The sequence below is a fragment of the Coregonus clupeaformis genome, chromosome 25 (genome assembly GCF_020615455.1).
Source record: "Coregonus clupeaformis isolate EN_2021a chromosome 25, ASM2061545v1, whole genome shotgun sequence".
Taxonomy (NCBI): Eukaryota; Metazoa; Chordata; class Actinopteri; order Salmoniformes; family Salmonidae; genus Coregonus; species Coregonus clupeaformis.
In genome coordinates, this window is record NC_059216.1 from 36270090 (window position 1) to 36297675 (window position 27586).

General features: G+C 42.3%; 3 protein-coding genes and 1 long non-coding RNA gene across 9 annotated transcripts; 1 reads left to right on the forward strand and 3 right to left on the reverse strand.

Moving 5' to 3' along the window:
- The first annotated feature begins 1016 nt into the window (after window positions 1-1016).
- Window positions 1017-8546, forward strand: LOC121539597. 5 transcript variants are annotated; one of them, XR_005995379.1, is made up of 7 exons: window positions 1017-1048; window positions 2563-2682; window positions 4845-4967; window positions 6496-6629; window positions 6816-6958; window positions 7354-7798; window positions 8003-8546. It is a non-coding gene; the product is annotated as an uncharacterized LOC121539597 (long non-coding RNA). The 5 variants fall into 5 exon arrangements; XR_005995381.2 differs by lacking the exon at window positions 1017-1048 and having other exon boundaries at window positions 1832-2682; window positions 7354-7504; window positions 7673-7798; XR_005995378.2 differs by lacking the exon at window positions 1017-1048 and having other exon boundaries at window positions 1832-2682.
- Window positions 8478-11386, reverse strand: LOC121539596 (ensconsin-like). Its single transcript, XM_041848217.2, has 6 exons — window positions 11039-11386; window positions 10775-10879; window positions 10453-10506; window positions 9901-10112; window positions 9737-9789; window positions 8478-9375 (listed from the first exon to the last, which is right to left on the reverse strand). Exons 1-6 carry the CDS (start codon window positions 11276-11278, stop codon window positions 9365-9367), a joined length of 675 nt encoding a protein of 224 aa, XP_041704151.1. The 5' UTR covers window positions 11279-11386; the 3' UTR covers window positions 8478-9364.
- Window positions 11387-11430: 44 nt separating this feature from the next.
- LOC121538934 (ensconsin-like) lies at window positions 11431-18664 on the reverse strand. Its single transcript, XM_041847093.2, has 11 exons — window positions 18078-18664; window positions 16804-16926; window positions 16058-16132; window positions 15645-15803; window positions 14525-14688; window positions 13703-13805; window positions 13308-13433; window positions 12773-12975; window positions 12254-12426; window positions 11814-12058; window positions 11431-11630 (listed from the first exon to the last, which is right to left on the reverse strand). Exons 1-11 carry the CDS (start codon window positions 18235-18237, stop codon window positions 11431-11433), a joined length of 1731 nt encoding a protein of 576 aa, XP_041703027.1. The 5' UTR covers window positions 18238-18664.
- Window positions 18665-19757: 1093 nt separating this feature from the next.
- Window positions 19758-27547, reverse strand: LOC121539595 (pre-mRNA-splicing regulator WTAP). Of its 2 annotated transcripts, none has more exons than XM_041848215.2 (8): window positions 27366-27547; window positions 26726-26769; window positions 26540-26595; window positions 26386-26444; window positions 26146-26273; window positions 24144-24322; window positions 22914-23068; window positions 19758-20774 (listed from the first exon to the last, which is right to left on the reverse strand). In XM_041848215.2, exons 2-8 carry the CDS (start codon window positions 26750-26752, stop codon window positions 20194-20196), a joined length of 1185 nt encoding a protein of 394 aa, XP_041704149.1. In that variant the 5' UTR covers window positions 26753-26769; window positions 27366-27547; the 3' UTR covers window positions 19758-20193. The 2 variants fall into 2 exon arrangements, with proteins under 2 accessions (XP_041704149.1, XP_041704150.1); XM_041848216.2 differs by lacking the exon at window positions 27366-27547 and adding an exon at window positions 27022-27302.
- Window positions 27548-27586: the final 39 nt, after the last annotated feature.

Genomic DNA, 27586 nt, shown 5'->3' on the forward strand with positions numbered 1-27586 from the left:
TGAGCTACCAAATTAAGGCCTGGCTATTTGTGGTTGTTTTTCAAATTGGGTTTTTCAAACAAAAAACAACACACCTAGTATGATGTTTATAAAGCCTTGTTGTTTCAATTTTGGGGGGGTTTCAGCAGGTCAAGGGTGATAGGTCTTAGAGGAGCACACAGTGAATTTTATGGAGTGGTGGAGGATGCGACTAATCTCTCCTCTTTGTTGCAGCCAGAGGATTTTAGGAACCAAAACCAGACCCGTGCTGACATCTGATGGTTGTGTGGTGATAACTGATTGTGAACTCACCTACATACGCAAACAATCAAACGTGTCAGAGACTGGTGAGTTGTCACATAGAAAGTAGGACCTCCTCCCGGGATCCTTTGATGAAAGGATATATATTGATGGGATCCACAATCAGATCGCAGCTGGGTTTGAATCAAGTATTTTCTGGTGGTCAACAATTAATAAAAATGTAGATTGGATAAATTATATTTAATATAACCAGCAAAAGATTTATAAACCACACTCGTGATGCAATAAAGGGATTAGCTGAGCAGACAGCGGCAACTAGCTTAATGACATGGCAGAATAGAATAGCTTTAGATATGCTTTTGGCTGAGCGGGACGGGGTTTGTGTTCTGTTTGGATATATGTGCTGTACTTTCATCTCCAACAATATAGCACCGGACGGGCCCGTGACCAAAGCGCTTGAGTGACCATCGCCACGCTGGCGAACGAACTGGTTGAGAACTCTGGTATTGATAGCTCCATAAATGGTTGGTTTGATAACATATTTGGTAAAATGGAAAACTATTGTTGTGACTATTCTGGGTGAAGTTATAGCTTCTATGGGTACACTTGTTCTTTGTGGATGTTGTCTTATTTCCTGTGTCTGAGGTTTGGTGAGAAAAGGAGATGGAGAAGGTGGTTTCCAAACAGATGGTGAGATACGGCCCAATCCCGGACTCCGACCTAAGGAATGAAGGATATGACCTACCAGGCTTGGTGGAGTGACACTCTAGAGGGTGTCTAAAGGGGGCCAAAATTTACTTCCCTGTTGGTGTTTTATGTTTTAATAATCTTATGTTTTGTGTTCTATTAATCCTGTGTTTTATGCTTTATTAATCAAGTTAACCATTGAGAATGTTTGTCTTTCCTTATGTGAAGGTTTGAAGTGCCTGGGTGACTTGTGGCCAACCGTTTGCAAAGTTGGGTGTAGATGGAAGGACTGAAGGACTTTTATTATCAAATTGTCTATTAATAAAAGTGTTTATTTTTGTTTGTATTGTATTTTAATGAGTGACACCCTAGAGGGTGTCAAAAGGGGGAATTGTTGGGTTTTATTTTTCTCATAATTGGATCTGTATGTGATGGATAGCTTGGAAGGAATGCATTAATGAACTGTGCTGATATGGATTGTTTCACGTAGCAGGCTGTTATTCATGTGGGGAACGTTGGGGGTAGGACAGATAAGACTTGTGTTTCTTGCAGATGCGAACACTCTCTCTTTGTAGTCTGTGAAGCTGTCCTTGAACATGGAGTACAGTGGAATGGTGTCTTTTCGGTGCTGACTCCGCAGGTTATTATCACAGCAACTATGCCTGGCAACAAATGGAGTGCCAGGAGTTGGGACCGGCCCCTGCGCCAACGGATTGGCTGAATGGAGTCTGGACCACACTCAGTCCTTTGCTCTGGTTGGCCAACAGAAGAGGTGGAGGCTTTCTGTCAGAGTATTTGAGAAAGAATCTGTAAACAATAATTCTAGTTAACTGAGTGCCCTGCGTGGTATTTCAGTGGACCCGTATATACGAACCTTCATACTTATCATACATACATTTTGCATATAATAAATTAAGCTTGGATTGAAGATCTCTTGATTCTTATTCCAATACCAGATTTGAATTACGCAATTTCTAACAACTTACTGTGGCAGTTTTGCACCGATCCATACAGCTATGGGTAACGTTACCTCCATCCAACGAAACTACACTTCCAGAGTTACGCTTACACACAGGTGTTGGAGCATGCTAGATAGTTAATTAGCACAGGTGGTCGCCTCTTGTCTTCCGTCAGTTTTCCGTAAACAAGCGTTGTAACGTGGAGAGATGGTCATGTGGGAACATTAACCTGAACCATGTCAAGATGTGTATCAATTTAACCTTTTGTTTTTTGAAAATGAAGGTCCTAATGTTTCCAAACCCGTACCGCAAACGAAGCGTGTTAATTGAGCGTCGGGGCTCTTAACAAAACTCCACCCGACAGAAGACGCCTTCGTCCAATGACTCTTATGTGTAATGTAATGGAACTGAGCGTCATGATCAAGGGCTACCATCAGTTTATCTTTTATATTGTAGTGCTACAGTTGTGACCAGCATTATGAAAATGTCAGACCAAATGTTTTGCTTGAGGGCTGGGAGATAAGAATGTATTCCCCCTGTAACGTGGAGGCAGCCAATAGGTCTATAGTTGGAAAGCTATACTGTACAGCCTATAGCGGTCTACAGAAAGATACAAGTTGAAAATATAGGAATATGATTGGTGACATTGATTGTTTTTAATTCTGTCTTGTTGCAGTGGAGGCTCCTTTACCTGTTGCTATCCTGGAGCCATACACAGCCCTACTGCTATCCAATGACCTGGAGGTACAGAGGACCACCTCTCTGTCGCTGGTTCATTTGCTAGTGAAGAACAAAGGTATGTACACACAGACAGACACTCACACTGTCTTTGCCACATGTGTCAAGATTTAACACTGTACTATTGTTTCCCAGTGAGTTAGGAGAAGGTAATTGAGATGGAGATGCTCCAGTCTGGTGACCCCACTGCACAGTGTAACTCCTGTCAATGTGTTGCCTTACTGGCCTCAGGTCGGTGGACTAATGTTGTCACGTTTGATTTTGACTTCATTTGAACTTTGATTCCCAGAGGAAAATAATACGTCCCGGGCTTACAGAACAAGATCACTACACATGGCAATATACACATTACAAAATCAAGTGCTGGTGCTACTGTCAGTGCATTTCATGTTTACAATCAATCAGCCTGGTCTCATAGGCTAGACGTAACATAGTAAATGTAAATCTGGTACACTCAAATTAGTATGTTATGTTTGGTATGGTTACATAAGACAAATGTTTACTTAAGGCAAAAACAAAAGTAGGGTGGATGGTCGGGCGTATAATGCGAACGTCTAGCAACCCAAAGGTTGCGAGTTCGAAACTCATCACAGACAACTTTTGCATTTTAGCTAATTAGCAACTTTTCAACTACTTAGCATGTTAGCTAATAACCCATTCAGCTTCCCCTAACCTTAACCCTTTAACCTAACCTTTAACCTAACTCCTAAACTTAACCTTAACTTTAACCTGAAGGTTGCAAGTTTGAATCTCATCACGGACAACTTTAGCATTTTAGCTAATTAGCAACTTTTCAACTACTTGCTACTTTTTAGCTACTTTGCAACTACTTAGCATGTTAGCTAATCCTTCCCCCAACTCTAACCCTTTAACCTAACTCCTAAACTTAACCGTAACCCTAACCCCAGCTGAAGTTAGCCAGCTAGCTAATGTTAGCCACCTAGTTAGAATTCATAACATATCATCATACGTTTGGAAATTCGTAACATATAGTATGTTAAGCAAATTTTTTACATATTGTACATTTTGCACATTTGTAACATATAATGCGAATTGTAATTTGTAACATATCATACAAAATAGGTGATGGACAACCACAAATTAATACCATACGAACTGTAACATATCATATTAAATGTAACGTCTCAAATTTACGTACAGACTACTCACATGGTTAGCATAGGTAGTTATCTACAGTACAACACATTATGTTAAACAGGAAACTGCTAAAATAATGGAAACACTTGAGTAAGTGAGGGATACAAATATATTGAAAGCAGGTTCTTCCACACAGGTTTGGTTCCTGAGGTAATTAAGCAATTAACATCCCAATATGCTTAGGGTCATGTAGAGAAATGCTGGGCAGCCCAGAATTTTTGCCATTATTTTGTCTACAATGGCTATGCCCCCATAGGATGACAATGCCTTCATCCACAGGGCAAGAGGATGTCTGAGACAGCGTTTGTCACACCCTGGCTCTGGGACTCTATATGTTGAGCCAGGGTGTGTTCATTCTATGTGTTATATTTCTATGTTGGGGGTTCTAGTTCTTCTGTTTCTTTGTTGGCCTGAGTGACTCCCAATCAGAGGCAACGAGTGTCAGCTGTGGCTGGTTGTCTCTGATTGGGAGCCATATTTAAACTGTCTGTTTTCCCTTGGTGTTTGTGGGTTTTTGTTCCAGTTGGTCATTGTTACCTAGGACGTTACGAGTCGTTTTGTTGTTTTGTATCGTGTGTGCACTTTAACTAATTAAAGTATGTTCGCTCAACACGCTGCGCCTTGGTCCTCCTCTATGTATGACGATCGTGACAGCGTTTTCCACCACCATTAACAAAATACCAAATTATGGAATTTCTGGTGGAAGAATGGTGTTGCATCCCGCTAATAGAGTTTCAGACACTTGTAGAATCTATGCCAAGGTGCATTGAAGCTGTTCTGGCTCATGGTGGCCCAACGCCCTATTAAGACACTTTATGTTAGTGTTTCCTTTATTTTGACAGTTACCTGTACATTCCAACATGTATGTGTTCCCTGCTGGAAGATGTATGTATGTATGCCTTCATTCTTTCTGGTTAGTGAAAGGCATGGCACATATGTTGGACGTCCTGTTCCATGTGTTTTGTCAATATTTTATGCTAACCCAACATTCCATTCTAATCCAACATGACTCTCAGTTTTCCAAACTAGATGTAATCTCAATTTGCTTCAATTTTGTTGTAGACTCAAACAGAGAAGCTATCGTGTCAGCTGATTGGGTGATTCCACTACTGGTTTTAGCCAAGTGTTACGATCCTCAAGTCCAAAAGAATGCAGTTTGGGACCATTTAAACCTCAAACAGTCTGGTAGGTCTGCACAGGACTGTCCACCAGTAGATAATGTACATATCTCAGGTTGCCGCCACATTTTGGGTTGTTGCTGAGTTGATATGTTCAAAATGGGTGGAGTTCAAATTACACATTAGTTGGCTGTGTTCAGCTTGTTTGTTGACTTTTCAAAATAAGTGATGTGTGCCACTGTTAACCATAGAGATCAATCAAGAATAGATGGCTAGATTGTGGTCCCGACATTAATTATGAACCCTCATAACTCATTCCTAGACATACACTCACTGGCCAGTTTATTAGGTACACACATCTAGTACTGGGTCGGAACCCCCTTTGTCTCCAGAACAGCCTGCATTCTATAAGGTGTCGGAAACATTCTACAGGGATGTTGGTCCATGCTGACGCGACGGCATCACACAGTGGCTCCAGATTGGACGGCGGTACGTTCATGCTGCGAACAGCCCGTTCTATCTTATCCCAAAGATGCTCTATTGGGTTGAGATCTGGGGGCTGCGCAGGCCACTCAAGTAAACTGAACAAATACAATTTGGTGAACTATTTGGTTTTTACAAATAACCATTCAAATACTCAAATAACATTACTATGTTTTGGGCTGTGTATTTAAAGGACTCAAATACACAGAAAACTTTAAATAATAAAACTCAAATACACATGTATTTGAACCCAGGCCTGCTGTCATGTAATGTTTTCATACTCAACCTCAGCCAAAATGTTTTAATTTTATTTCCAGAATGCATCACAAGCTTGCAGATGCCTTCGAATCCTTTCAGGGAATGGTCATTCTAACGTATAACCACGGAACACACCCATTTAACGTTATGAGGCACATATTCAACACAGATTGTTGTCGTGGAGACAAGGTCAATCACCATTCAGGATATTACTTAATTCAAAACGTATTAATAAGGTAATAAGTGAGGCTGGTCGACCCAACACTCTTGACTGTTGGGTTGAAAAGCTCCGACATACAGACAATACAAATATATTTTATAGCACGATACACCCTCCCAGTCTATATGACAAACAATAGATGTGTGGAATGGGTCAAAAGGTGAGACTTGATATATGAGAAAGGAGTATCTCCCATCCAGATAGCATTTGCTATGAAGACTGTTCTTACTGTATGGAAACCAGAGTTTGGCCCCCAAAACAAGGTTCCTCTCATCATTATCCATACCTGAGCCATCTCTCCCTGGTACCTTACATTACACAAACCCCAACTCATTCTATGGAATGCATGCTGTAGATTTTATCACCAAACCATCCATAAATCAATTGTCAGCTCCAGATACCCCTATCTCGAGTAAAACCCATGTCCTTGACCACACGCCTAGACTAGCTGCAGGGAGCTGGAGTAGAAACCATCCCTTTACAAAAACACAGCATTAGTAGAACAGTATATAATTGTTAACTATTAATATTAAACAAAGCAGGTAAACATGTTAGATGTTAATATTTCTCTCACATTGTGCAGAGCCTTGTGGATTGGATGCAGTGAGTTTGATTGTTATGCTTTGTATTGTAGTTGTGACCCAGGAGCAGCCGATGTACCTGGACTGTGTGTTGCCTCTGAAAGCTTTGCTGAACTCCCCTGCTCTCCCTCTGGCTGCATCTGCTATAACACTACTGTCTGAGCTATCTACACACCAACCCAATAGAGTGAGACTTTTCATAATAGATAATGATGTTGATGGGGGCAACGGTAGCCTCAAAGTTAGAGGTAGCCAGTGAATCTCAGGGCCGATAAAAAAAATCTGGAAGGATTCTATCTGTTATGATGGTGATTTACAATCAATGTTCTTTGTTCCAGTGTTAACAGTCAATATTCATTGTGTTTCCTTCAAGGAGAGCCTGGTGAATGAGAGCCTAGTACAGGTGATAAGGCAGCTGCTCCTCTGTCACAGATCTGTCACAGATCTAGCTCCATCATCATGAACCACAGTGTTGGTACCATCACCAACCTCAGCAGCACCAGCGAGGGACAGCAGGTAGTAACTGCTGCCATGTCGCTCATTCACTCACTCACTCACTCACTCACTCACTCACTCACTCACTCGAATATTAGGCTCTGTTCCAATGTCCACACTAGCATATTACGTAGAATACATGGCCATTACATTGCTTAATTCGAGCTGGTCTGCTTGTATGGACATTGGACTGTAGATATGGTTTCCATCTAAATGTTCAGTCACATGTTCACGTTTTAAAAGGCTCACTTATTTATCAGTTTAGCATACCTATGGTCCTTCGAAAAGGATATGGAGATACCGACCTGGTCATGTGATGTTATTATTGTAAAAAAGATTGACAATCATACGAATGCAGCTGATATGGGGAACCATGCACTGTCATTAAAATGATTAACCTTTGTTGTGTTGTCTAGGCCTTGATGGACAGTGAGTGTGTAACAGGACTTCTCGAGGCCCTTGTGTCCAGTGTGACCTCAGAGGAGACTGTTCTGTGTTACTTCCTGTTTATATCAGCTGACCAGCTGGGGTGAAAGGATTGGGGTCAATATCATTTCAATTCAGCAAGTAAATTGAAATTCCAATTCCTCTTTTCTTTTCAGACTCACTTCGATCTCATTTGGCCACAAAAATGACCCCGGAACATGTTTCAAGTTTGTTTAAGTTTTCTGCACAAATGGAAAATGCAGAGCTGTAAAATCCATGTATTTTTCTTGTCGCTCATATATCATACAGACCATGTAATCCAACTACTGACACCACACTACGCTGCCATCTCAGAATATCTACTGATGTACCTCAAGAATCAGGAAGTGAGATTCCAGCAGCTGGGATTTGTTACTCTATGCAACCTCAAGAAAGGTTTGTCATGGTTTTGTAACAACCCGTTTGCCAGTCACGCTGTCTATGCCTAAAATAGCATATTTCTGTAGTTAATATCTCAGTCAATAACATTAATTTCTAGTCATTTGTCCTGAGCAAGTTAATACTAGCGGATTAACATAAGGGCAGGTACATGCAGTTATAGTCAAAAGGTGCGTTATGCTATGTCATGTTATTCTTCAGACGGAGAGTTGTCAGTGGTGATGAGTGGTAGTGTGCTCGACAAGCAGCTAAAGCGGGTGCATGCACAGACGGAGCAGACAAGACAGTTACTGCAGATGATTCAGAAGCCTCCATCCTCCTGACCAGTCCACTGGAGCCCTGCCTCAGGACACAGACTGAGACCTCTCTGCCTCAGGACACAGACTGAGACCTCTCTGCCTCAGGACACAGACTGAGAGCTCTCTGCCTCAGGACACAGACTGAGACCTCTCTGCCTCAGGACACAGACTGGGATGTGGGACATGCGTATCACTGTTTGTACTGACTTGCCATTACCTTTAGAACATGACAATGATTGCTACTGCATGTCATGATTATGTTTTATGATGTTGATGAGGTGTTCTATTTTATGAGGGTTTACATCCATATTGCACTGGTGAACAGGGGAAAAGGAACTGAATTGGGGTGTATTATATATTCTACACAGATTCAAACAGATGTATCAGTGCATTGCTTTATTTGTTTTTACACTTTTGTACGTTTTAATAAACAGGCTTACATTTTACACTTCACTCTTTTTATAATTTGTTTTCTAAAATGATTGCACAATTTCCAAGAAGGGGACTGCCAAAATACTTTGCAAGTGGTCAACCACGAGTGAGTATATCTATAGTACTCTAAAACTATAAACCACACAAAGGTACTGAAACTATTCTGGAACTAAGTTCCATAGCAGCTTTGGATTATATTCCACAAAAATAGGGAATGTAAGACAGAAAGTGTTCTTTATTTGAACTCAAAACTAAAGCTTTTATTCTGAAACTAGGATGCAAGTTCCTACTAACTGCAAGGCAAAGTGCTCAAATAGCAGCACAGTTAAAAAATGCTTAGGGAATAAGCTAAAGCACGTGGCTAAAAACATCAGTCGTGATTGTGAAACCTACAGTTAAAAATGTAGAGAGAATACATCTTTTCACAATTGATTGCTGTGTCTGACTCCCACCAAAGCGAACTCATTTTATCACAGTTTAAATCTACAGCTATGAGGCATGAGCTCTCATTTAGACTAGATAAGACATTGTCATTGCAGCAACACTGAACAAACAAGCTCCCCTGTCTAGTGTAGATACTGATACCACATGCAGCTCGTGCCACTTTGGATTAAAGAGAAATGTGACCAAATGGTGGTGATCGACTCCGAGATAGGAAAGTCTTCCAGGGAAAAGTAGTGTGTGTTGGTTTCACATCACATGCTCTCTCTCAAAGTGCAGGGCAGGAAAAAAAGCTGCAGTTATTCCTTTCTTTGTCGAAAAAAGGAAAAAACACCACAGCTGTGGAAAGATTCTTGGATGGGTTGTCTTCCCCCTCTGATCAGTACGATACTCAGATAACCTCTGAGGAGTATGTGATAGAAAAGGGTTAATAAGATCAAATCAGTTGATTCACTTCATATTTATCTTAGACTTAGAAGCACATACAACAAAAATGATTGAAAGGCCTTAACTATGCAATCAGCTTCATGGTTAGAATCACACATTGAATTTTAAGAGCGCATCATCTCTTGGGGCGCCCAAAGTATACTTTTCTTTACAGTGTGTGAGGTGGTGATTTGCTATGGGGGTGCCCACTGCCCAGCCCACCCTTACCCTTCTGAAATTAGAACCATAAGCTCATTCGTTCAGGACTCTAGTGTAATATCTACATAGCATAGAGCGTATAGATAAGCTGATGGAGGATCTGGTGATGAGCTCTCACCTGCTCGCTGATGGGATTGGATCTCCTCCATGCCTGTCAGAGTTCTCAGGGACCTGAATGAATGAACCAAAATGTGCTAGGCAACACATACAGTACATCACTTCTGATAACATGCATCACAGAACATGTTTCACAAGAAAAACATAAATATACTGTGGATATACCTGCGTTCTTTGAAGGCCACAACAGGAACCATGTCTTCCGTGTCACTCAGACCTAGCTTGGACGGTTTGGTCCCAGTCCCAACACCGACCCCTAGGTTGATGACCTCTTCTAAAGTGCCGTTGCCATTCTTAACAGGCTTAGTGTTCTCTTTTGGTTGGGCTTCCTCTGGAGAGGAGGAGTTACCGTTTGAGTTCCCATTCTGGGCAGGCTTCTGCATGAAAACAAAACAATAATGTCAATTTGGTCAAGTCAAGGGCAAGTTCTGTTTATTTTTTAAAGCAAAGTATGGTTAATAACATTGGTAATTGAGGCAGGAAATTACAAGTGCTTTGGTTTAGTTTTTTGCTAAAACCATTGTACCTTTGGGATGGATTTCATTAAAGTGATCACATCAATGTGGTCAAGGGCAAGTTTGGTTTGGTTTTTAAATGGTTAACGACTATGGTACTTGTGGCAGGAAAATACAAGTTTTTTTGTTTCATTTTAAGCCAAAGATGGGTAACCATTGGTAGGTGTGGCAGAACCTGAGTGCTTTAGGGCAATGTTCTTACGTCTTTATCTTCAACTGAAGGTTTCCTAGTTCTCCTCATGATCAACTCCAGTCGCTGAAAACAAAAAGAGGTCTGTTAAAAGTCTTGAACGCTTTTATGATAAACTATCACCCTTACTTAAGAACAAATGTTTGTTTGTGAAACACAAAACAAGAATACCCCCTAACCTCCCTCCATCCCATGTATTGAAGTTCACCATAATTGAGCTCCACTGTATAGAGATCCTGAGTGGTGCTTGTAGTCAATTGTACACAATATGGATCCCCAGAATATCTTACAAGCATTTCAGTATGATAAGAACATTTGCCTCTGTCTCTTTCACCTTTTTTCTCTCCTGTCGTTGTTCCTCCTCCTTCTGGAAGTGTTTGTCTCTCTCCAGCCTCTGCTGCTCTGCCTTCTCCCTGGCCTGGGTCTCCTCCTCCTCTCTCTGGGACACAGAGAATGGAAAGATCAGAATGGGACAATGTATTACTTAGTGTTTCAGTTATATATCGTCTATATCATTTGAGGGTGCATAAATATCTGACGGCCATCTGACCAAAGCACTTTCTAGCACTGTACAGTATTCATAGACCACATCCCTCACCTGTTTCTGGAGGAAAGCAGCTTCCTGCATGGCTCTGAGGGCTTTCTCTTCCTCTGCACGGGCCCTCTCCTCCTCTGCATGTTTCTGCTCCTCTTTCTCCCTCCTCTTCCTCTCTTCTACCAGCCACTGGGCCTCAGCCTCTAGCCGTGCTCGCTGCTCTACTCTCCTGCGCTCCAGCTCCTCTCTGCCTCGCCTATGATCCCACATAACATAACATTTGCATAACACCACACCATACATCACATTACTATACAAATTAATCTGAACCTTTGAACACACGCTAAATGCCCTCTTAGACTTCCTAAGCTGACAAATAGGTCCACAAGACACAACTGCGTATTTGTATTTTACGCAAAAAGTTTACTCAACAGATTTTGTTCATACTGGGAAGATTAATGTTGGGTCATTCGAAGATGTAAGGTGGCCCTCCGTCCGTACCTCTCTAACCCCTCCCTACACAGGCTTTCCTCCTCCTCTCTCTCTCTCTTCAGGCGGGCCTCTCTCCTCTTCTCGGCCAGGAGACGTGAGGCCTCCTCTGGGTCCATGGTGCCAGCAGAGGGCCTTGGGCTGGGAGTGGCTCTAGGAGGGAGGGCTGAGGAGGTGGACATGTCATAAGAGTCACTCTGAACCAAAACACACCAATCCAAATTTGTAGAACTGGATATCCTGCATTGGAATTCACTCCAACCTCACACCCAATAATACAATATCTGAAATCTATCTAGAAAATAGATAGTAATTGATGGTGCAGTACCTTTCATTTTTAGATACTCACCCTCACCTGCACTGCCTTCAGTACTAAGTGTGGTTTCTCTCTGAGTCTGAGGTTCTGGGGAGTGTAGGAATGGTTGGACCTGGTCCCATGCTGCAGCTGGGGTCCTGATGGGCCGTGAGTTCCCAGGGGAAAGGGTATGGTTGGGGACTGGAAGAACGTCCTCCTCTGGTACAGGGTCCAGTTCCAGCTCTAACTGCTGTGATGGGGGCTGTCTGATCACAGATGTGTGTCTGATCACAGGTTTACTGGAAAAAAGGAAGAGGAGACTTTTGTTTAGATAAATAAGTAAACAACATCAAAAGGGGTCACTAAGATGGGGTTGGTTGCACAATATTCTCAACAGAGTGCTATCATTGTATGAAAGAAATTCGGTACAGTCGTTTTTGTGAAAACAACATCCAGACACAATAACAGACAGACGGACGGATGGACAGTCATACCGTTCATGGGAGGGCACTGCTGCTCTGCACTGTGGGTTTGTGGGTAACGCTTTCACGCCAGCGTTGGGTAGTGGGTTTGTGGGTAATGCTTTCAAGGGAGCATTGGGAATGTGAGGCTGCTGAGTATTCCTCCTGGCCGTCCTCTCATTTTCCTTCTGCTGCGCTGCTTTTAGCTTCATAATAAATTAACAGGCAGGTTACAAGATCATCTTACTGCAGTCTTTTTAGGACCTCAGAAAGACATGAAAGTGATTTAGGCTTATTACCAATACATGGTATGACAATTAAAATCATTTACCTATCAATATAGCAAATATATGATAGTAAAATGAGTCAGAAGGAATAGAATGGAATAGATTCAGTTTATTGTCTTCATCCAAGGAAATTATTTCCCACAAGTTCATACATTGCATGGAGACAGACCAACAACACCATCCCACCAACCCAGTCGACCCAGACATTTACAATCATAGAGATAAAACGATCTATGTTTACAATGACATTTCCAGCAGGTATTACCTGTGCCGCATTGATGGGTCTATGGCTTGTACGGCTGGGACCCGGGGAGGCGGCTACCTGGTAGTTTGCCTGGATGATAGACCGGTAGTCAGCCCGGTAGTCTTCCCGGAGGTCTGCCTGCGCCAGGTGGTGGTCAGGTGTGCCAGAGCGGTGTGGTGATTTGTGAGAGTTCGTGGCAGTGGCAGGCATGGAGTGGCATGAAACTGAACGGGGACAAATATGGACAACTGAACCAGTGTGTTTGTTTCATTGTTGTGGGGCAATGGGGTGAGGGTTAGCAAGTGATACAGTGAAAGAATGTAAGTGTGTCCAAAAATGGTTTAGAAAAGAAAAAGAAGCAAAGAGTTAGTAAACAATTCACTTGAGAAGCCTTACCATTTTTGTGGGAATTAAAATATGATGTCCAAATATCCATTGATTTTACCAAAATACATATAATATACTGTATTATATGTCATTTTTTCTTAGCTTTAGATCTGGTCTTTATAACTTTCTATACTGTATATAACTGTTATTCTACAGGCCTGTAGAGTACCTTCTTCTTCTCTTGACTGACAATTATGACTCCTGCTCCTGCTCCTGGCTAGGTAGGAGCAGGTAGGGGTGAGGAGGCGACTGACCAGAGCCCTCTCCCAGGCAGTCAGGGGGGAGCGGCGAGGAGCTACAGAGGTAAAGCCAAGCATAGTGGAGAAAAGCCAATTAACAGGGACAGCGATAAAGAGAAAATACAAGACAGAGATAGAAAATACAAGTAAGAATTGGTAGGAAATAGGAGGAAAGTGAAGAAGAATTAGGGTTAAAAGATGTTACAGGGTGAAAAATAAGCTCGGTAGCATAAGGGTTAAGAGGATGAAAGTCAAGAAGACACTAAAAGGTAGTTCACTATATAGGAATAGGGTGTCATTTGAGATGCAGCCTTTATTAATTTACCGCTCTTGTTGTCGGTCTTCCTTCCTCGAGAGCCCTGGCTGAGTCTCTGCTTAATCCTCTGGCTCTTCTCCAAGGTCTTCTTCACCACAGACTCATAGCGCTCCTTCAGACAACAACACGAGCCTCAATGTCAGTGATATAGTAGTCTCTTCCCACATCCACTGTAGGTGCTGAGTTTGAGCATTATGACTAGTGATACAGTAACTTGGTCACAAGCTCCATAACATCATATTGAGCCTTAAAATCGTTTAGCTTCAGATATGTACACAAAATGTGGAAAACAGTATCTGTATATTTTCTTCTCTGTAGAAAAACGGTTGTTATTGGAAAAAGCTGTAAAGCAACACTGGTGCCCACAATAGACACCTAAACCGAAGTAACTGTTGATCCATGCTGACCCAACATGCCGACCTGGAACCAACAGGACCCTGAACAGCTTATATCACCAAGTCATAAGTCTGCTAAATATTTAGTTAATAGTTAACCAAATAGCTACCCGGACTATCTGCACTGACCCTTTTTGCACTAACTTTGACTCATCACAAATGCTGCTGCTACTGTTTACTATCTGTCACTTTATTCCTAGTTATATGTAGTGCATATCTACCTCAATTACCTCGTACCCCTGCACTTCGACTCGGTACTGGTACCCCGTGTATATAGCCAAGTTATCGTTACTCATTGTGTATTTATTATCACTTTTCTATTATTTGTCTATTTTCTTTCTCTCTGCGTTGTTGGGAAGGGCCCGTAAGTAAGCAGTTCACTGTTATTCTACACCGGTTGTTTACGAAGCATGTGACAAATAAAATTTGAACTCACTGACTCCTCCTTCATTCTCTGCCTCCTCTTCTCCTCCACAGCAGTGCGCCTCCTCGCCTCCTTCTCTCTCTGCTCCTGAAGCCTCTTCTTCCTCTCCTCCAGCTGTTGTTCATAGTGACGCATGGCCCTCTCCTCTCGAGCCAACCGGCCCAGCTCTCTGGAAACTACAAACATATTTAGTTGAGTTTTGTTTTGTTTATTCAGTGGTTCTCAACCTCCTTTGGTTATCACATTTTGCTCTGCCCCGAAGTACCCCTTCATATTGTGTGTATTTCTCAGCACCAGTATACAGTATTTAACCCATTTTAGAATAAGGCTGTAACGTAACAAAATATGTAAAAACTCAAGGGGTCTGAATACTTTCCAAATGCATTGTATCTTACATGACTCTTTTCAATATTAGGAATTGTATTAGCATTTTATGCCTTGAGAATAACATATTACATTTTGAGTAAATTTGTATGTGTATGGGTGTGTTTGCACATACGTGTGTGTGTGTGTGTGTGTGTGTGTGTGTGTGTGTGTGTGGATGTGTGACAGAGAAAATATGTGTGAGAGAGAGGCAATGAAGGGGGCTCTTTATAGCACAAGCACAAAATAGCTTGGGATTGATTGTATACTGGGAGTGACAATGTTGATAGTGACAACCAACCCCACATTCCATGTGACAACCATCCCCAACCCCGCCCCCCCATGCTAATTAAGATGCTAGTTACCACACTGGTTGGCATAGGAACTCGTTTGAAATATATTTCCTCTTTTCAACAAACATAATTGTTCCAGGATGCTTCCATAATTAAAACATTTAAATAGAAAATACCAAGAATGTATTTATTTACACTACCCTGTGAAAAACACAAAATAAACCCCTCACCTCAATGTTTTGTGTCATGCTGACATGAATTGACCAGGTGGATGAGTTATTTTGAAGAATTCACACATTTTAACCTTAAAAATATTACACAGCGCCATTTAGATTGGGACTAATTAGCACTGTGACAACCACCCCGTGAGACAAACAACCCGGTATCCCCTACAACTGATCATTAGGCCTATGTTCTTATGAGTCTTCCCAAGTACCCCCTGGGTATAAGGCCAGGTACTCCCAGTGGCTACATACCAAGCTGTTTCTTATGCTCCTCCCTCCGCTCCAGAGCAGTCCTCCTCTTCTCCTCCTTCTCTCTCTGCTCCTGCAGCTTCCTCTTCCTCTCCTCCAGCTGTTGTTCATAGAGACGCCTGGCCCTCTCCTCTCGAGCCAACCAGCCCAGCTCTCTGGACACTGCAAACACATTGTGAGACTTATTAGCCACAATAATACCAGTACCCTGGTCCCAGATCTTTGTGCTGTATAGCTAACTTCTAATAAACTCATTTGGCGTGACAGTTTCCATGGGAGCTGGCAAAAAGACAGCACAAATAGATATGGACCAGGCTACTAAAATACTTTCAAGAAATGACAAAAATAAGTGACAGAAAATTGAGTGATCTCATTGGTGTATTAGCTGTACCGTCATCATGTGTGGGTATACATACCAAGTTGTTTCTCATGTTCCTCCCTCCGCTCTTTCGCTAGTCTCAGTCTCTCATCAACCTTCAGTGCATGGGGTCCTGGAATATTAGAAAAGATGTCACATTCACTCCACATCAAGTACATACATTAAACAGTATGGGTTTGGTGACATTACTGATCATGACAGGGAGTTTAAGATGGTTCTACAGTAGCTGGAGCTTGGTTCATATGAAGGGACACTATTTCTTTCATTCAGACAATATTCAGTTTACAATGGGTGGATTTTTTTGACTTAAAGTTAAGACATGGGGGGAAAAAAGCACAATGTCAGGTTATACTCAAACCGTTCTGTGAGGACAAAGCATGAAATTGAAAATGTCTTGATAGCGGTAGCGCACGTCAGAGGAAGACCACTCATGACGGATAACCCGCAAAGAACAAGCAGTACCCCAGAGAGAGAGAGAGAGAGAGAGAGAGAGAGAGAGAGAGAGAGAGAGAGAGAGAGAGAGAGAGAGAGAGAGAGAGAGAGAGAGAGAGAGAGAGAGAGAGAGAGAGAGAGAGAGAGAGAGAGAGAGAGAGAGAGAGAGAGAGAGAGAGAGAGAGAGAGAGAGAGAGAGAGAGAGAGAGAGAGAGAGAGAGAGAGAGCGAGAGAGAGAGAGAGAGAGAGAGAGAGAGAGAGAGAGAGAGAGAGAGAGAGAGAGAGAGAGAGAGAGAGAGAGAGAGAGAGAGAGAGAGAGAGAGAGAGAGAGAAAAAAAACTGATGTAAGACCTGCTGGGTTTCCAGGGCTGGTTGTGTTGGTACTGATCACAGCTGATTTGATGGAGGCAGGGACACAGATGACTGCTCTCCTCTTCTCTGAATTATGGGGCTTCATGTCGTCATTGCCTTTTTCTGAAACGAAATAAAGAATAAAAGAGAACATCTTGTTTAGGTCTCTCTGACTTTTTCAGCTGACTCAAAATGACTGTTATTTAGTCAGGATCATTATGAGATGAGAATAAGAAATGATAAGGTGGTCATACAGTAAATGTTTATGACAAGTATAACTGCATCATCATGGTTTATACCTGCTGGCAAAGTCTGAGACACATGACTGCCTCAGAAAAAGAGAATCCTATAATCTTAGTGTAAGATGCTTAATTTCCTTATACAGTAGGTCATATCATTCCAGTTTCCAGAAAACTGACTGGTCATACTTAATACAGGCACTAAGCCTCTAGGCTGAATGTTAGCTGTTAATAAAAGAGCTATTATTATGTGCCTGTTCCTGTTGTGCCTTGCAGGGGTAAACAAATGCCAGCGCCTGACACAAGTCTTCATGGAGATGGCTAAAAGAAAACAAGCACATAGAGACAGAAGAGGATAAGAAGAAAGACTTGCTTCACAGGAGGTCGCTAAATAGTGATAAGTACCATCTCAGAATTTTGGTGCAAGAGACGTACACAATACATTATCATTCTCGAGCAAGTGAGGGACACACAAAAAATGATCTTCCTTGACACTCGATGTTATAATAATGGGCATTCATTTATCTTACTGAATCAGGCCTATGGTGAGTGTTGATGTTTACCACAGCAGAGATAGAGGGTGATTCAATAAGCTACATCATTACCTCACTGTTTACACAAAAAAAATGGCAGTAGAGAATAGGATGAACATCTATGTACAAGTACGAGGCAATATCAGATCATCTGATCCATAGACATTTCCAAATTCCCCTGCTGTACATGCTACAGAATAAAACTCAATTAAAATAATGACTTCATTATCTGGCCTAGATACATGATGGAACATCTCCCCATTGATGATGAACTAGAAGGGAGAGGCTGATTCTGGTTCAGATAGCCTGCCCTGTATATAAACACAGTAAACAGTAAAGCTACAATACCAACCTCCATGTCATTCTATAAACACAGTGAACACTCCACAGCAAAGCTATCATCCTCACCATAGCAAAGCTACAGCTACCCACCACCCTGTATCCCTGCTTTTCTAGAAACACAGTAAAAAAATATATATAATATCAAAGCCACAGTAATCACCTCCCTGTCTCCCGGCTCTGCTATCTTTCTTCTGGTTGTCTTGATTATCTCTGGTAGAAAGCCCCTTTCTGTCTTCTTGGGATACTGTCTTCTTGCTGGGGGTCTCCCTCTGTTTCTCCTGTATCACAGCCATGTTACTGCTAGGCGCTGAGCATGGCATACCACAGCTCTGCCACACAACACAGACTCTCCTCCTCCTATGTTTCTATTTTAAGATGCCTGTACTGTACTGAAGGTCCTCCTGGTCCCCTGTGCTCACTGTGCAGCTGACCGACTGCCTTGACTGCCTCTTGCTTCAGCTGCTTGCTCGCATTTCAAACAAATAGAAGAGAAAAATTGAGGAAAAAGCCCTTTGGGGTAAACCAGCTGACTTGCTGGATCCTGCATCCAGGTCCAGTGAAGTGGAAAGCACAGATATGCATAATCCAAATAACACTGAGAAAAATCTATGAGAATTTAAAATATATTTATCTCTCCCAGTTCCACTGAGGGTCCTTCACAAGCTAGAATAGAGACATGGATGTTATATAGCCTAGTGAAAAGCTTTATTCTCGTTTCTCAGGGGCTGGCTACTGTACTGAAATGGTTACTTCCCTTTTGAAAATCTCTCAGCTCACAGACCCTGGAGTGCTACTCTGATCTCTTTAGCTACTGTCACGTACTGCAGTCCTGTCACTTTAATTCAACCCATCCCACCACCCACTGCTGAATGCAAGCAGCCATAGTTTGCATCCCAAATGGTACCCTATTCCCCATGTAGTGCACTACAATTCACCAGGGCCCATGGTCAAAAGTAGTGCACTGCATAGGGAATAGGGTGCTATTTGGGACTGAACCAGAGCCAGCTAAATGGATAAGAAATATTCAGTGCAGAAGAAATAGGGAAAGGAGGGAGGGAGGCAAAGACAGTCACTGGCAGGCAAATTAATCCATCTGGCCTTGTTCTGTGAATGGTTGCCGTGACAACAGTGGTACTGCGCTGTACTATATCCCAAATGGCATCCTATTCCCTATATAGTGCACTGTAGGGCTCTGGAAAAAATAATGCACTACACAGGGAATAGGGCGCCATTTGGGACATGAACATTAACTCACCCTGATGCACTCCACTGTTCTCGTTATGAATCTGAGGCAAGGGATGGAAGGATATTTATACCTTGCAATCCCACAATGCTTCACTCTAGTCTGGGTGAGTCAGCATCCTCATCAACCACTAGATGGAAGTCTTTCCTTGTTGGCTGGAGGTGGGCTAGCCTCGACCCTAAATCAAACCATTCGAGAGAAGAATACAGTGAGTGTACTGACTGGCAGCGAGGGACTAGAGCTGGGCCTCTAGGAGAGTAGCTTAGCTTTAAGCCTCCTTACATCCAGGGGGATGTCTCAATACTCTCCATCGTTTTCCTTTCTTAGTCTCTGATGAAGGGACTGGATAAGATTTGTCTTCTCATGTTTACATTTACGTCATTTAGCAGACGCTCTTATCCAGAGCGACTTACAAATTGGTGCATTCACCTTATAGCCAGTGGGATAACCACTTTACAATATGATCAGTCATGGAGGAAAGGACAGAGGGAAAGGAATCAATCTCAAACTATTGAGTTATCAATTTATCTTAGTCCATCTGGACACTTCACCTAATGACAATCTACAACTGATTATTCATACAAAGTGAGATGCTCATTACATTAAAAACAATCTTTATTGTACTTCAGTCTGGATCGAACATCTACAAATTCAGGATGCCACATTTTTGTAAACAGTTTTTCACAATAAATGGGAAATCATAATCAAGTTCAAAATGAAAGTATGCAGCACATGACAACTTGTTACACTTAAAACAAGTAAAAGTCTGACTTCGCCTTGTTGTTATCATAACACATCACACGTGCACAAACTGAGACAATGTACTCATTGAAAAATCTGTATGAATGTCTTTATCACTGAATATCATCACATTCAACAACTACTGGTGAACCTTTTCTCTACATGGGGCATACATAACATTTTATCAGTAACCTAGGCCAGTATTCTTGGGCATGATTTCTATCCATTGAAAGTTTAGTCCACGAATAGCCTTACTCTGGGTCGGGGAAACCGGCCATAAATATCTGAGACCCTACCCTGTAACATTCAATCCATTCTGGATATGGCATGAGCCCACAGTCCTGCCGCCTTTGCCAGACCTAGTCTGTGTCACTATCCTGTCCTCCTGGGGGTCCTGGTTTGAGTCTGTCTCTATAAAGTGTTGTGTGACGGAGGTATCACTACCTGTGGGGGAGTCTACAGTCTCATAGCCCTCGCTAAGCTGGTTCGTTATGGTCCTAAAGTGGCTAGAGAGCTTGGAGTCTGTGCCTGTGGTTGAGGGAGATAGAGACGGTAGGGACTCCTGATCATGCTCTGTATTGATGCCTGTCTCTGCCTCTGTGAAAGGGCCAGGAGCTGTTTCTGTCCTATCAAAGGGGCTGGTGTTGCCTGGTCCGTTGGCCTTGACCAATCCCACCTCGCAGTCCTTGCTCCGGCCAGACTCTGGCTCTGGGTGGTGGTCCAGGGGGGCCGAGCGGGGAGCCGACCCAGGAACAGAGCTCTCTCTCAGGGTTAGCTGCTGACGGGTCTCCCGGAGCTGCTGCTGGAGGACCAGGATGGTGCTCTGCATGCCCTCCACCTCCTCGTCCAGCTGGATGATGAAGTCGTTCAACTCTGTGTGGAGACCAGAGAGACAGACACATCAATATTACCGCAGGGCACACATACCCAATTACCCATATCAAAAATGTATGCACTCACTGACTGCACATCACGTTGGATAAAAGAGTCTGCTAAGTGGCTAAATTATATTAGCATAGAAGAATGACAGAGCCACAACATAAAGGCAGCTGTATAATGTACTGAATAACATATTAATCAAATATGTACCACCAGGGCTCTAAAGTGCGACCTGGAGTTATATTTTGGGCGCACCAGTGCGGCTAAGTGAAAATCCTATAAATAATTCAATGCGTAACAATAATTTGCCGCAACACAGTTCTCTACACTGTTCAAACGAGACAGGCTGCCTGCTTCTAGTTCCCAGGCCACACACACCAAGCCCCGCCCTCTGTCACAGTTCCTCCATGCTGTTTATTCTCTCAGCGTGCTGTCAATTCATGCACTCAATATATTCTTCCAAAACAAAAACGATGTGTTTTCCACGTGGCTTCTAAATATGAATCCACATGTTTTCTCTATTATATTATTATTTTGTAAGTTAGTTACTAATTTTGATTTGCGAGTTAGTATAAGGACGCTGGCATGTGCCTACAATTATGCTAATCTAGGGTTCAAAAACTGCGACCAAAACACTCGCATTTCACGTTAGTTATTTTTTCTATGTATTTGTTGTATTTATTCAAACAACAATGGGTATGCAAACCAGGTATTCATAAAGGTTGGCCCGAAGTCTTGGTTGAATCTTTGCGACGCGCAATTGAGTCAACATGCGCTGTTTAATGAACATTTCTAAAGGCTTTCCCAAAAACCTTCCCAATGAAATGTTGACTGCAAAGTAGGCCTACTGGCTGAACGATATCATGATGATTTGTATCAATCGCGGGGCATTCGTTTTGCGAACTCTGCCATCACATATACGCTACACTGTAAATTGTACAGTACAAAAACACTGCTAGCCAAACACAATGGTCTCTTGCTAGGCACACAATTTAATTAAAGGACAACTACACCCTTCAAATCTTTTTATTGTGTATTTATTGTTCCCAGACCTCAAAAGTGGTCTCCTGATGTGGTTTAAGCATTGTTGTGGCGTTAGAAAAACTACAAAAAATTGAGGTTCTATTACAAAGTGTGATTTTGAGAGTGAAAACATGGGGGGAAAACTGGGAAAACTCAGAAACCTTGAAAAATACATCAGGAAAAACTGAATTTACCAAAAGATCAAACTGATTTATAGGGCCCTACAACTGTAGAGTGACGGTTCAAAATTGTTAACAATAACACCCTCTGTGAGATTTTTCCTTCCAAACGATCAATGTAAATATGATAGTCAAGTTAAAATGTAATTATTTGGGTATGGAGGATAGGTCATTATAGGCTACTTGCTCAGCCCGCCATTTAAAGAGAACATTTAAATGATACACGCGTCATCCTCTTTCCCAGGCCAGTACTCTTTTCATTGCCGGTTTGCCACTGGCAAATTAACCTGAATGTCAAGCCCTTCAAGGGGATGCTAATTTTAAAAATGGCTAGTCATTATTAGCCTGGTTCCGTAATTTAATTCAAGTACATTATTGGACTTAGGGCAATATCGCGCACCAAATCATGTGCTGGTGCCATCAACTGAAAAAGTTTGTAGCACCAGTGGAAAAAGTTAGTTTACAGCCCTGTGCCAATCGCTAACTAGCTAGCTAAATAGAATAAATCATTATATTTCTATGATTCCAACAGTTCACCCAGGTGTTTTGATCTGTATCGCAAGTCAAATCGCAATATTTGGTTGAATAATCACAATTATATATTTTTGCCCATATCGTGCAGCCCTACTAACAACCTGATATCTTTACCAGTATATGCAAACATTTGGTGTCATAGAAAGAAAGGAAAAGTGATATCTTCTTCAGGAGATGTGCTTTAAAAGTAAGTAGGATTCACATAGGCCCAATATAGGCTATATCTCAATCAATTAAAACAATAAATATTTCTGGTGCTCATAATCTGATGTGGTAGTGCGCCTAACTTCTTGAAGTTAGGAATACCAGTGCTACCAATGATTTATTTTAATTTAGAGCCCTGTGTACCACAGAAATAGTGAAATAGCTAAGGATATAGAGAGACTATAGTACTCACCATCCTGGCTGCTCTTGAGCTCCTCGCTATACTTCTTCTGCAGGGCCAGCTCTGCCTCCAGCTGGGCGATACGACCCTGAGAGATCTGTCTGCCCAACTCCTGGTTCTCCTGGATCAACATCCTGCACTTAGCCATCAGCTTCTTCCCAGTCTGGCTGCAGAGGAGACAGGGGTTAACGTCAACATGATGGACTATACACACAACTATATATAATGTCAAAAGACAGTCCCAGCAGCCCCAATGCTCAGTCCCTCAAAGATATCAGTGTGGGTTTTTTAAGATACCAACTCACACAGCAAACAAGAACGATGGGCATTAGTTTGATGGCAACCAAGATTCAAGGCAATATGATCATATGTTGTCATATATATCATAATACAATATACATTTTGCCCATTTGACTTACCAAATGCTTACACTGCTACCTGAACCAGTTACAGTTGCTAAACAAGTTCAACATTTAGGTGAAATCATTTAAACACATACATCTGAACTAGACCTTGGTAACAGGCCTGCTTTCAACAGTGCTGTCCAAAAATTGCACAATTCAACTGAACAGAAAAAGTTTGGATTATTGTGTGATTAATAAATGAAACAGTCATACCTGGGTATCGTTCATATTACTGAAAAAGGTGTTCAAGATGACTCCTTGAAGCAAGCCCAGGATCACTATAACAAATGTATTTAGTGTTTAACAGTCTCTGGACTGGGCCTTGTGCAAGTTCCTCCATTTCAACTATTTAACTTAACTCAATATCTATACTCTATGTGGAATGGGGTCAGTGACTTTTAAGTTAGTACATGTTTTCTCCAACAAATGCTAAGTAAGGAGACTACAAGTTGTGTGTTCTAGGCCTAAGCCATTCACACTGAAATGTTCCCATCAAACCAAACAAAGTATAGCAATGTTCCTAGCGGGGGAGGGTTTGGAGGTTGAGTGTCAGTGACCATCTCTTCTGAGCAGTCCCGATTCCTTCAAGCCCCTTAACAGGGTCACTCAGAGCTGAAACCAGTTCACCTGACAAAGAGTTTATGACATATGCAGGAGGAGTAGTGGGGCTGATCTGATCTGTCTCTCTTTCCTTTTTAAAAAGTCACAGTCATGTTTGAGCGCATTGCATTTTCCTGCCTTCCTTTCCCTCCATTTTGCATTCTTGCAGAAGAGAGTCAGTTGTCTGGCTGGCACAGTCTTTGGCTGGAGGATCGAGGGTTATTTTGGTTTGGTTTACCTATCAGGTGTAAATTTCCAGGCATTTAGTTCATTTTGGGCTTGCTCCAATTTGTCTTTGTTCTCTTCCAGTTCGCTCTTCATCTTGAGGAAAAACAAGTTGACCGCAGGGTCCACCATGGTAGATCTCAGCTGGGCCACATTGGGTTGCTGGGCTTGCTTCAGGTACTGGATCTGGGTCTGAAAAGAGGTGAAAATAATACATTTATCAACCATGTGTAACCAGAGCACTCAGGTCCCAAGAAAGAGCAACAGTAGGTACAGTAAATCAAGTTTCCCCATTACAATAAAGTGAGGGAAAAAAGTATTTGATCCCCTGCTGATTTTGTACGTTTGCCCACTGACAAAGACATGATCAGTCTATAATTTTTATGGTAGGTTTATTTGAACAGTGAGAGACAGAATAACAACAAAAATCCAGAAAAACACATGTCAAATATGTTATAAATTGATTTACATTTTAATTAGGTAAATAAGCATTTGACCCCTCTGCAAAACATGACTTAGTACTTGGTGGCAAAACCCTTGCTGGCAATCACAGAGGTCAGACGTTTCTTATAGTTGGCCACCAGGTTTGCACACATCTCAGGAGGGATTTTGTCCCACTCCTCTTTGCAGATGTTCTCCAAGTCATTAAGGTTTCGAGGCTGACGTTTGGCAACTCGAACCTTCAGCTCCCTCCACAGATTTTGTATGGGATTAAGGTCTGGAGACTGGCTAGGCCACTCCAGGACCTTAATGTGCTTCTTCTTGAGCCACTCCTTTGTTGCCTTGGCCGTGTGTTTTGGGTCATTGTCATGCTGGAATACCCATCCACGACCCATTTTCAATGCCCTGGCTGAGGGAAGGAGGTTCTCACCCAAGATTTGACGGTACATGGCCCCGTCCATCGTCCCTTTGATGCGGTGAAGTTGTCCTGTCCCCTTAGCAGAAAAACACCCCCAAAGCATAATGTTTCCACCTCCATGTTTGACGGTGGGGATGGTGTTCTTGGGGTCATAGGCAGCATTCCTCCTCCTCCAAACACGGCGAGAATTGATGCCAAAGAGCTCGATTTCGGTCTCATCTGACCACAACACTTTCACCCAGTTCTCCACTGAATCATTTAGATGTTCATTGGCAAACTTCAGACGGGCCTGTATATGTGCTTTCTTGAGCAGGGGGACCTTGCGGGTGCTGCAGAATTTCAGTCCTTCACGGCGTAGAGTGTTACCAATTGTTTTCTTGGTGACTATGGTCCCAGCTGCCTTGAGATCATTGACAAGATCCTCCCGTGTAGTTCTGGGCTGATTCCTCACCGTTCTCATGATCATTGCAACTCCACGAGGTGAGATCTTGCATGGAGCCCCAGGCTGAGGGAGATTGACAGTTCTTTTGTGTTTCTTCCATTTGCGAATAATCACACCAACTGTTGTCACCTTCTCACCAAGCTGCTTGGCGATGGTCTTGTAGCCCATTCCAGCCTTGTGTAGGTCTACAATCTTGTCCCTGACATCCTTGGAGAGCTCTTTGGTCTTGGCCATGGTGGAGAGTTTGGAATCTGATTGATTGATTGCTTCTGTGGACAGGTGTCTTTTATACTCCCTTTAAGAGTGTGCTCCTAATCTCAGCTCGTTACCTGTATAAAAAAGACACATGGGAGCCAGAAATCTTTCTGATTGAGAGGGGGGTCAAATACTTATTTCCCTCATTAAAATGCAAATCAATTTATAACATTTTTGACATGCGTTTTTCTGGATTTTGTTGTTGTTATTCTGTCTCTCACTGTTTAAATAAACCTACCATTAAAATTATAGACTGATCATTTCTTTGTCAGTGGGCAAACGTACAAAATCAGCAGGGGATCAAATACTTTTTTCCCCTCACTGTATGTCACTAACACATGTTACTATCAACTGTCGTTCCCTTGATTTGTGATCATTTTAGCATTTTCATACAGGGTTGGAAAACTCAAACCAATGGACTTCAGACACAGAACAACAACAACACATCACCATACTCACAGTGCATTCTTGCATCTCCTGCTCCTTCGTGGCCAACCTCATAACAAGGATGTTCTCTCTCCTGGCAGCCTCTTGTTGCTGCTGCTTCAGCTTCTCCTCAGACTCCCTCAGGCCCGTCACATCATTTGCTGCAGAGTCAAAACAGGATACATTTCAGTTGCTTGTGCAGACCTTTGAAGAGACTTATTTGTTCAATGGGCATTCATGCATGTTAACATTTAAGAGTTCAGCGTTACTTACAATTCAACTCTGAATATTTTGTCTCAAGTATCTGCACATAAGCATCCTCCTGCTTCCACCTGAAAGAATATTAAACTATTCATAATGGTGCATATGAAGAAAATTAATCTTGCAGACTTGCACACTAGCAAAGTTAGCTAACTTATAGCAATACCTTTCACATAGCTCCTCTCTGGTCAGAGTCTTCAGATCAGCTTCACTGAGGCGAACCTTCATAGACAAATGGGATAATAGATCAGTATTAGTACTGAGACTTTTGACTCTGGTCTTCACCAGGTAAAGTCACTTGAGGCAAAAGTCAGCTTGAGAAAGGTTAATGCAAGGTACTTCTTGAACTCACCTTTTTAGGTAAAGGTTCCTCAGTCATTCTGGCCTTAGGGATACCTTGAAATGATTTATAATCAGAGCTTGATCATTATATAGTTTAGTTAGCTAGCGTTATTTATAATTGTAAGTGTTTTAGCACTAGCAGCTGCTAGCTAGCGACCTAGTTAGGCCAGCTAGCAGGCTGGTTAGGTAAGCATAAGTAACGTCCGTTAGCCCACAGCATAGTTAGTTACCATTAGTTAGCTAGCTAGCAGTTATTTATCAAATATACAGGGATATAATTTACAATATAGCTAGTTAACTACCTACACTATTGGTAAACAAGCTCATTTCACTTAGCAATATGGCTAGGCTCGGTAGCTTCTAGCTCTGGACCATGCGCATGCGTCTGGTCTTCACTACGACGCATGCGCATGAACTAGAGCAAATTTAGCGGTAAACAAAGTAGCTAGTTCGTGTTTTGGAGAAATTACAGCTTTACTCTGGCGAATAACGAGAGTGTATTCAGCGCGTTGAAGAAAGCGCAAGCCACACGTAAAGCCCTGTAACAGAGCTAGGTAGCTTCTGGCTAACTGTCTTAGCTAACGTTAGTTAACTAGCTAGCTGGCTGAGCAAGCTCAGCTACTGTACCTAATATCTGGTAATACACTGACCTGTAAGCTTGAAAGGTGAACTTGGTCAGTTAGGCAAATTATGCATTAACAGTTAAGTCGTCTATCTTGGTATATTTTTACAGACTTAGGTTGCTTGCGCCATGTTGTCCTGCATCGCCGCCAAGTGTTGAAAGACAGGAAACATGCAGCCAGCCAGGAGGAACGCAAGTGCACGAGGAGCGAAAGCGTCACAACAACTTGTGGGATTGCGCGCGTGCCCG

Coding starts and splice junctions, on each gene's coding strand:
- LOC121539596 (XM_041848217.2), bottom strand. CDS start 11,278: ATGTATGGTGTGGTGTTATGCAAATGTTATGTTATGTGGGATCATAGG. Junction 10,507..10,774: donor AACGACAGGAGAGAAAAAAG/GTGAAAGAGACA, acceptor TTTTGTTTTCAG/CGACTGGAGTTGATCATGAG. Junction 10,113..10,452: donor CTTCAGTTGAAGATAAAGAC/GTAAGAACATTG, acceptor GTTTTCATGCAG/AAGCCTGCCCAGAATGGGAA.
- LOC121538934 (XM_041847093.2), bottom strand. CDS start 18,237: ATGCCATGCTCAGCGCCTAGCAGTAACATGGCTGTGATACAGGAGAAA. Junction 15,804..16,057: donor GGAACATGAGAAACAACTTG/GTATGTATACCC, acceptor ATGTGTTTGCAG/TGTCCAGAGAGCTGGGCTGG. Junction 11,631..11,813: donor TGAAGGCAGTGCAGGTGAGG/GTGAGTATCTAA, acceptor CCACCTCCTCAG/CCCTCCCTCCTAGAGCCACT.
- LOC121539595 (XM_041848215.2), bottom strand. CDS start 26,752: ATGACTGAGGAACCTTTACCTAAAAAG. Junction 26,445..26,539: donor AGAGAGGAGCTATGTGAAAG/GTATTGCTATAA, acceptor ATATTCTTTCAG/GTGGAAGCAGGAGGATGCTT. Junction 24,323..26,145: donor AGGAGATGCAAGAATGCACT/GTGAGTATGGTG, acceptor ACCTCTTTTCAG/ACCCAGATCCAGTACCTGAA.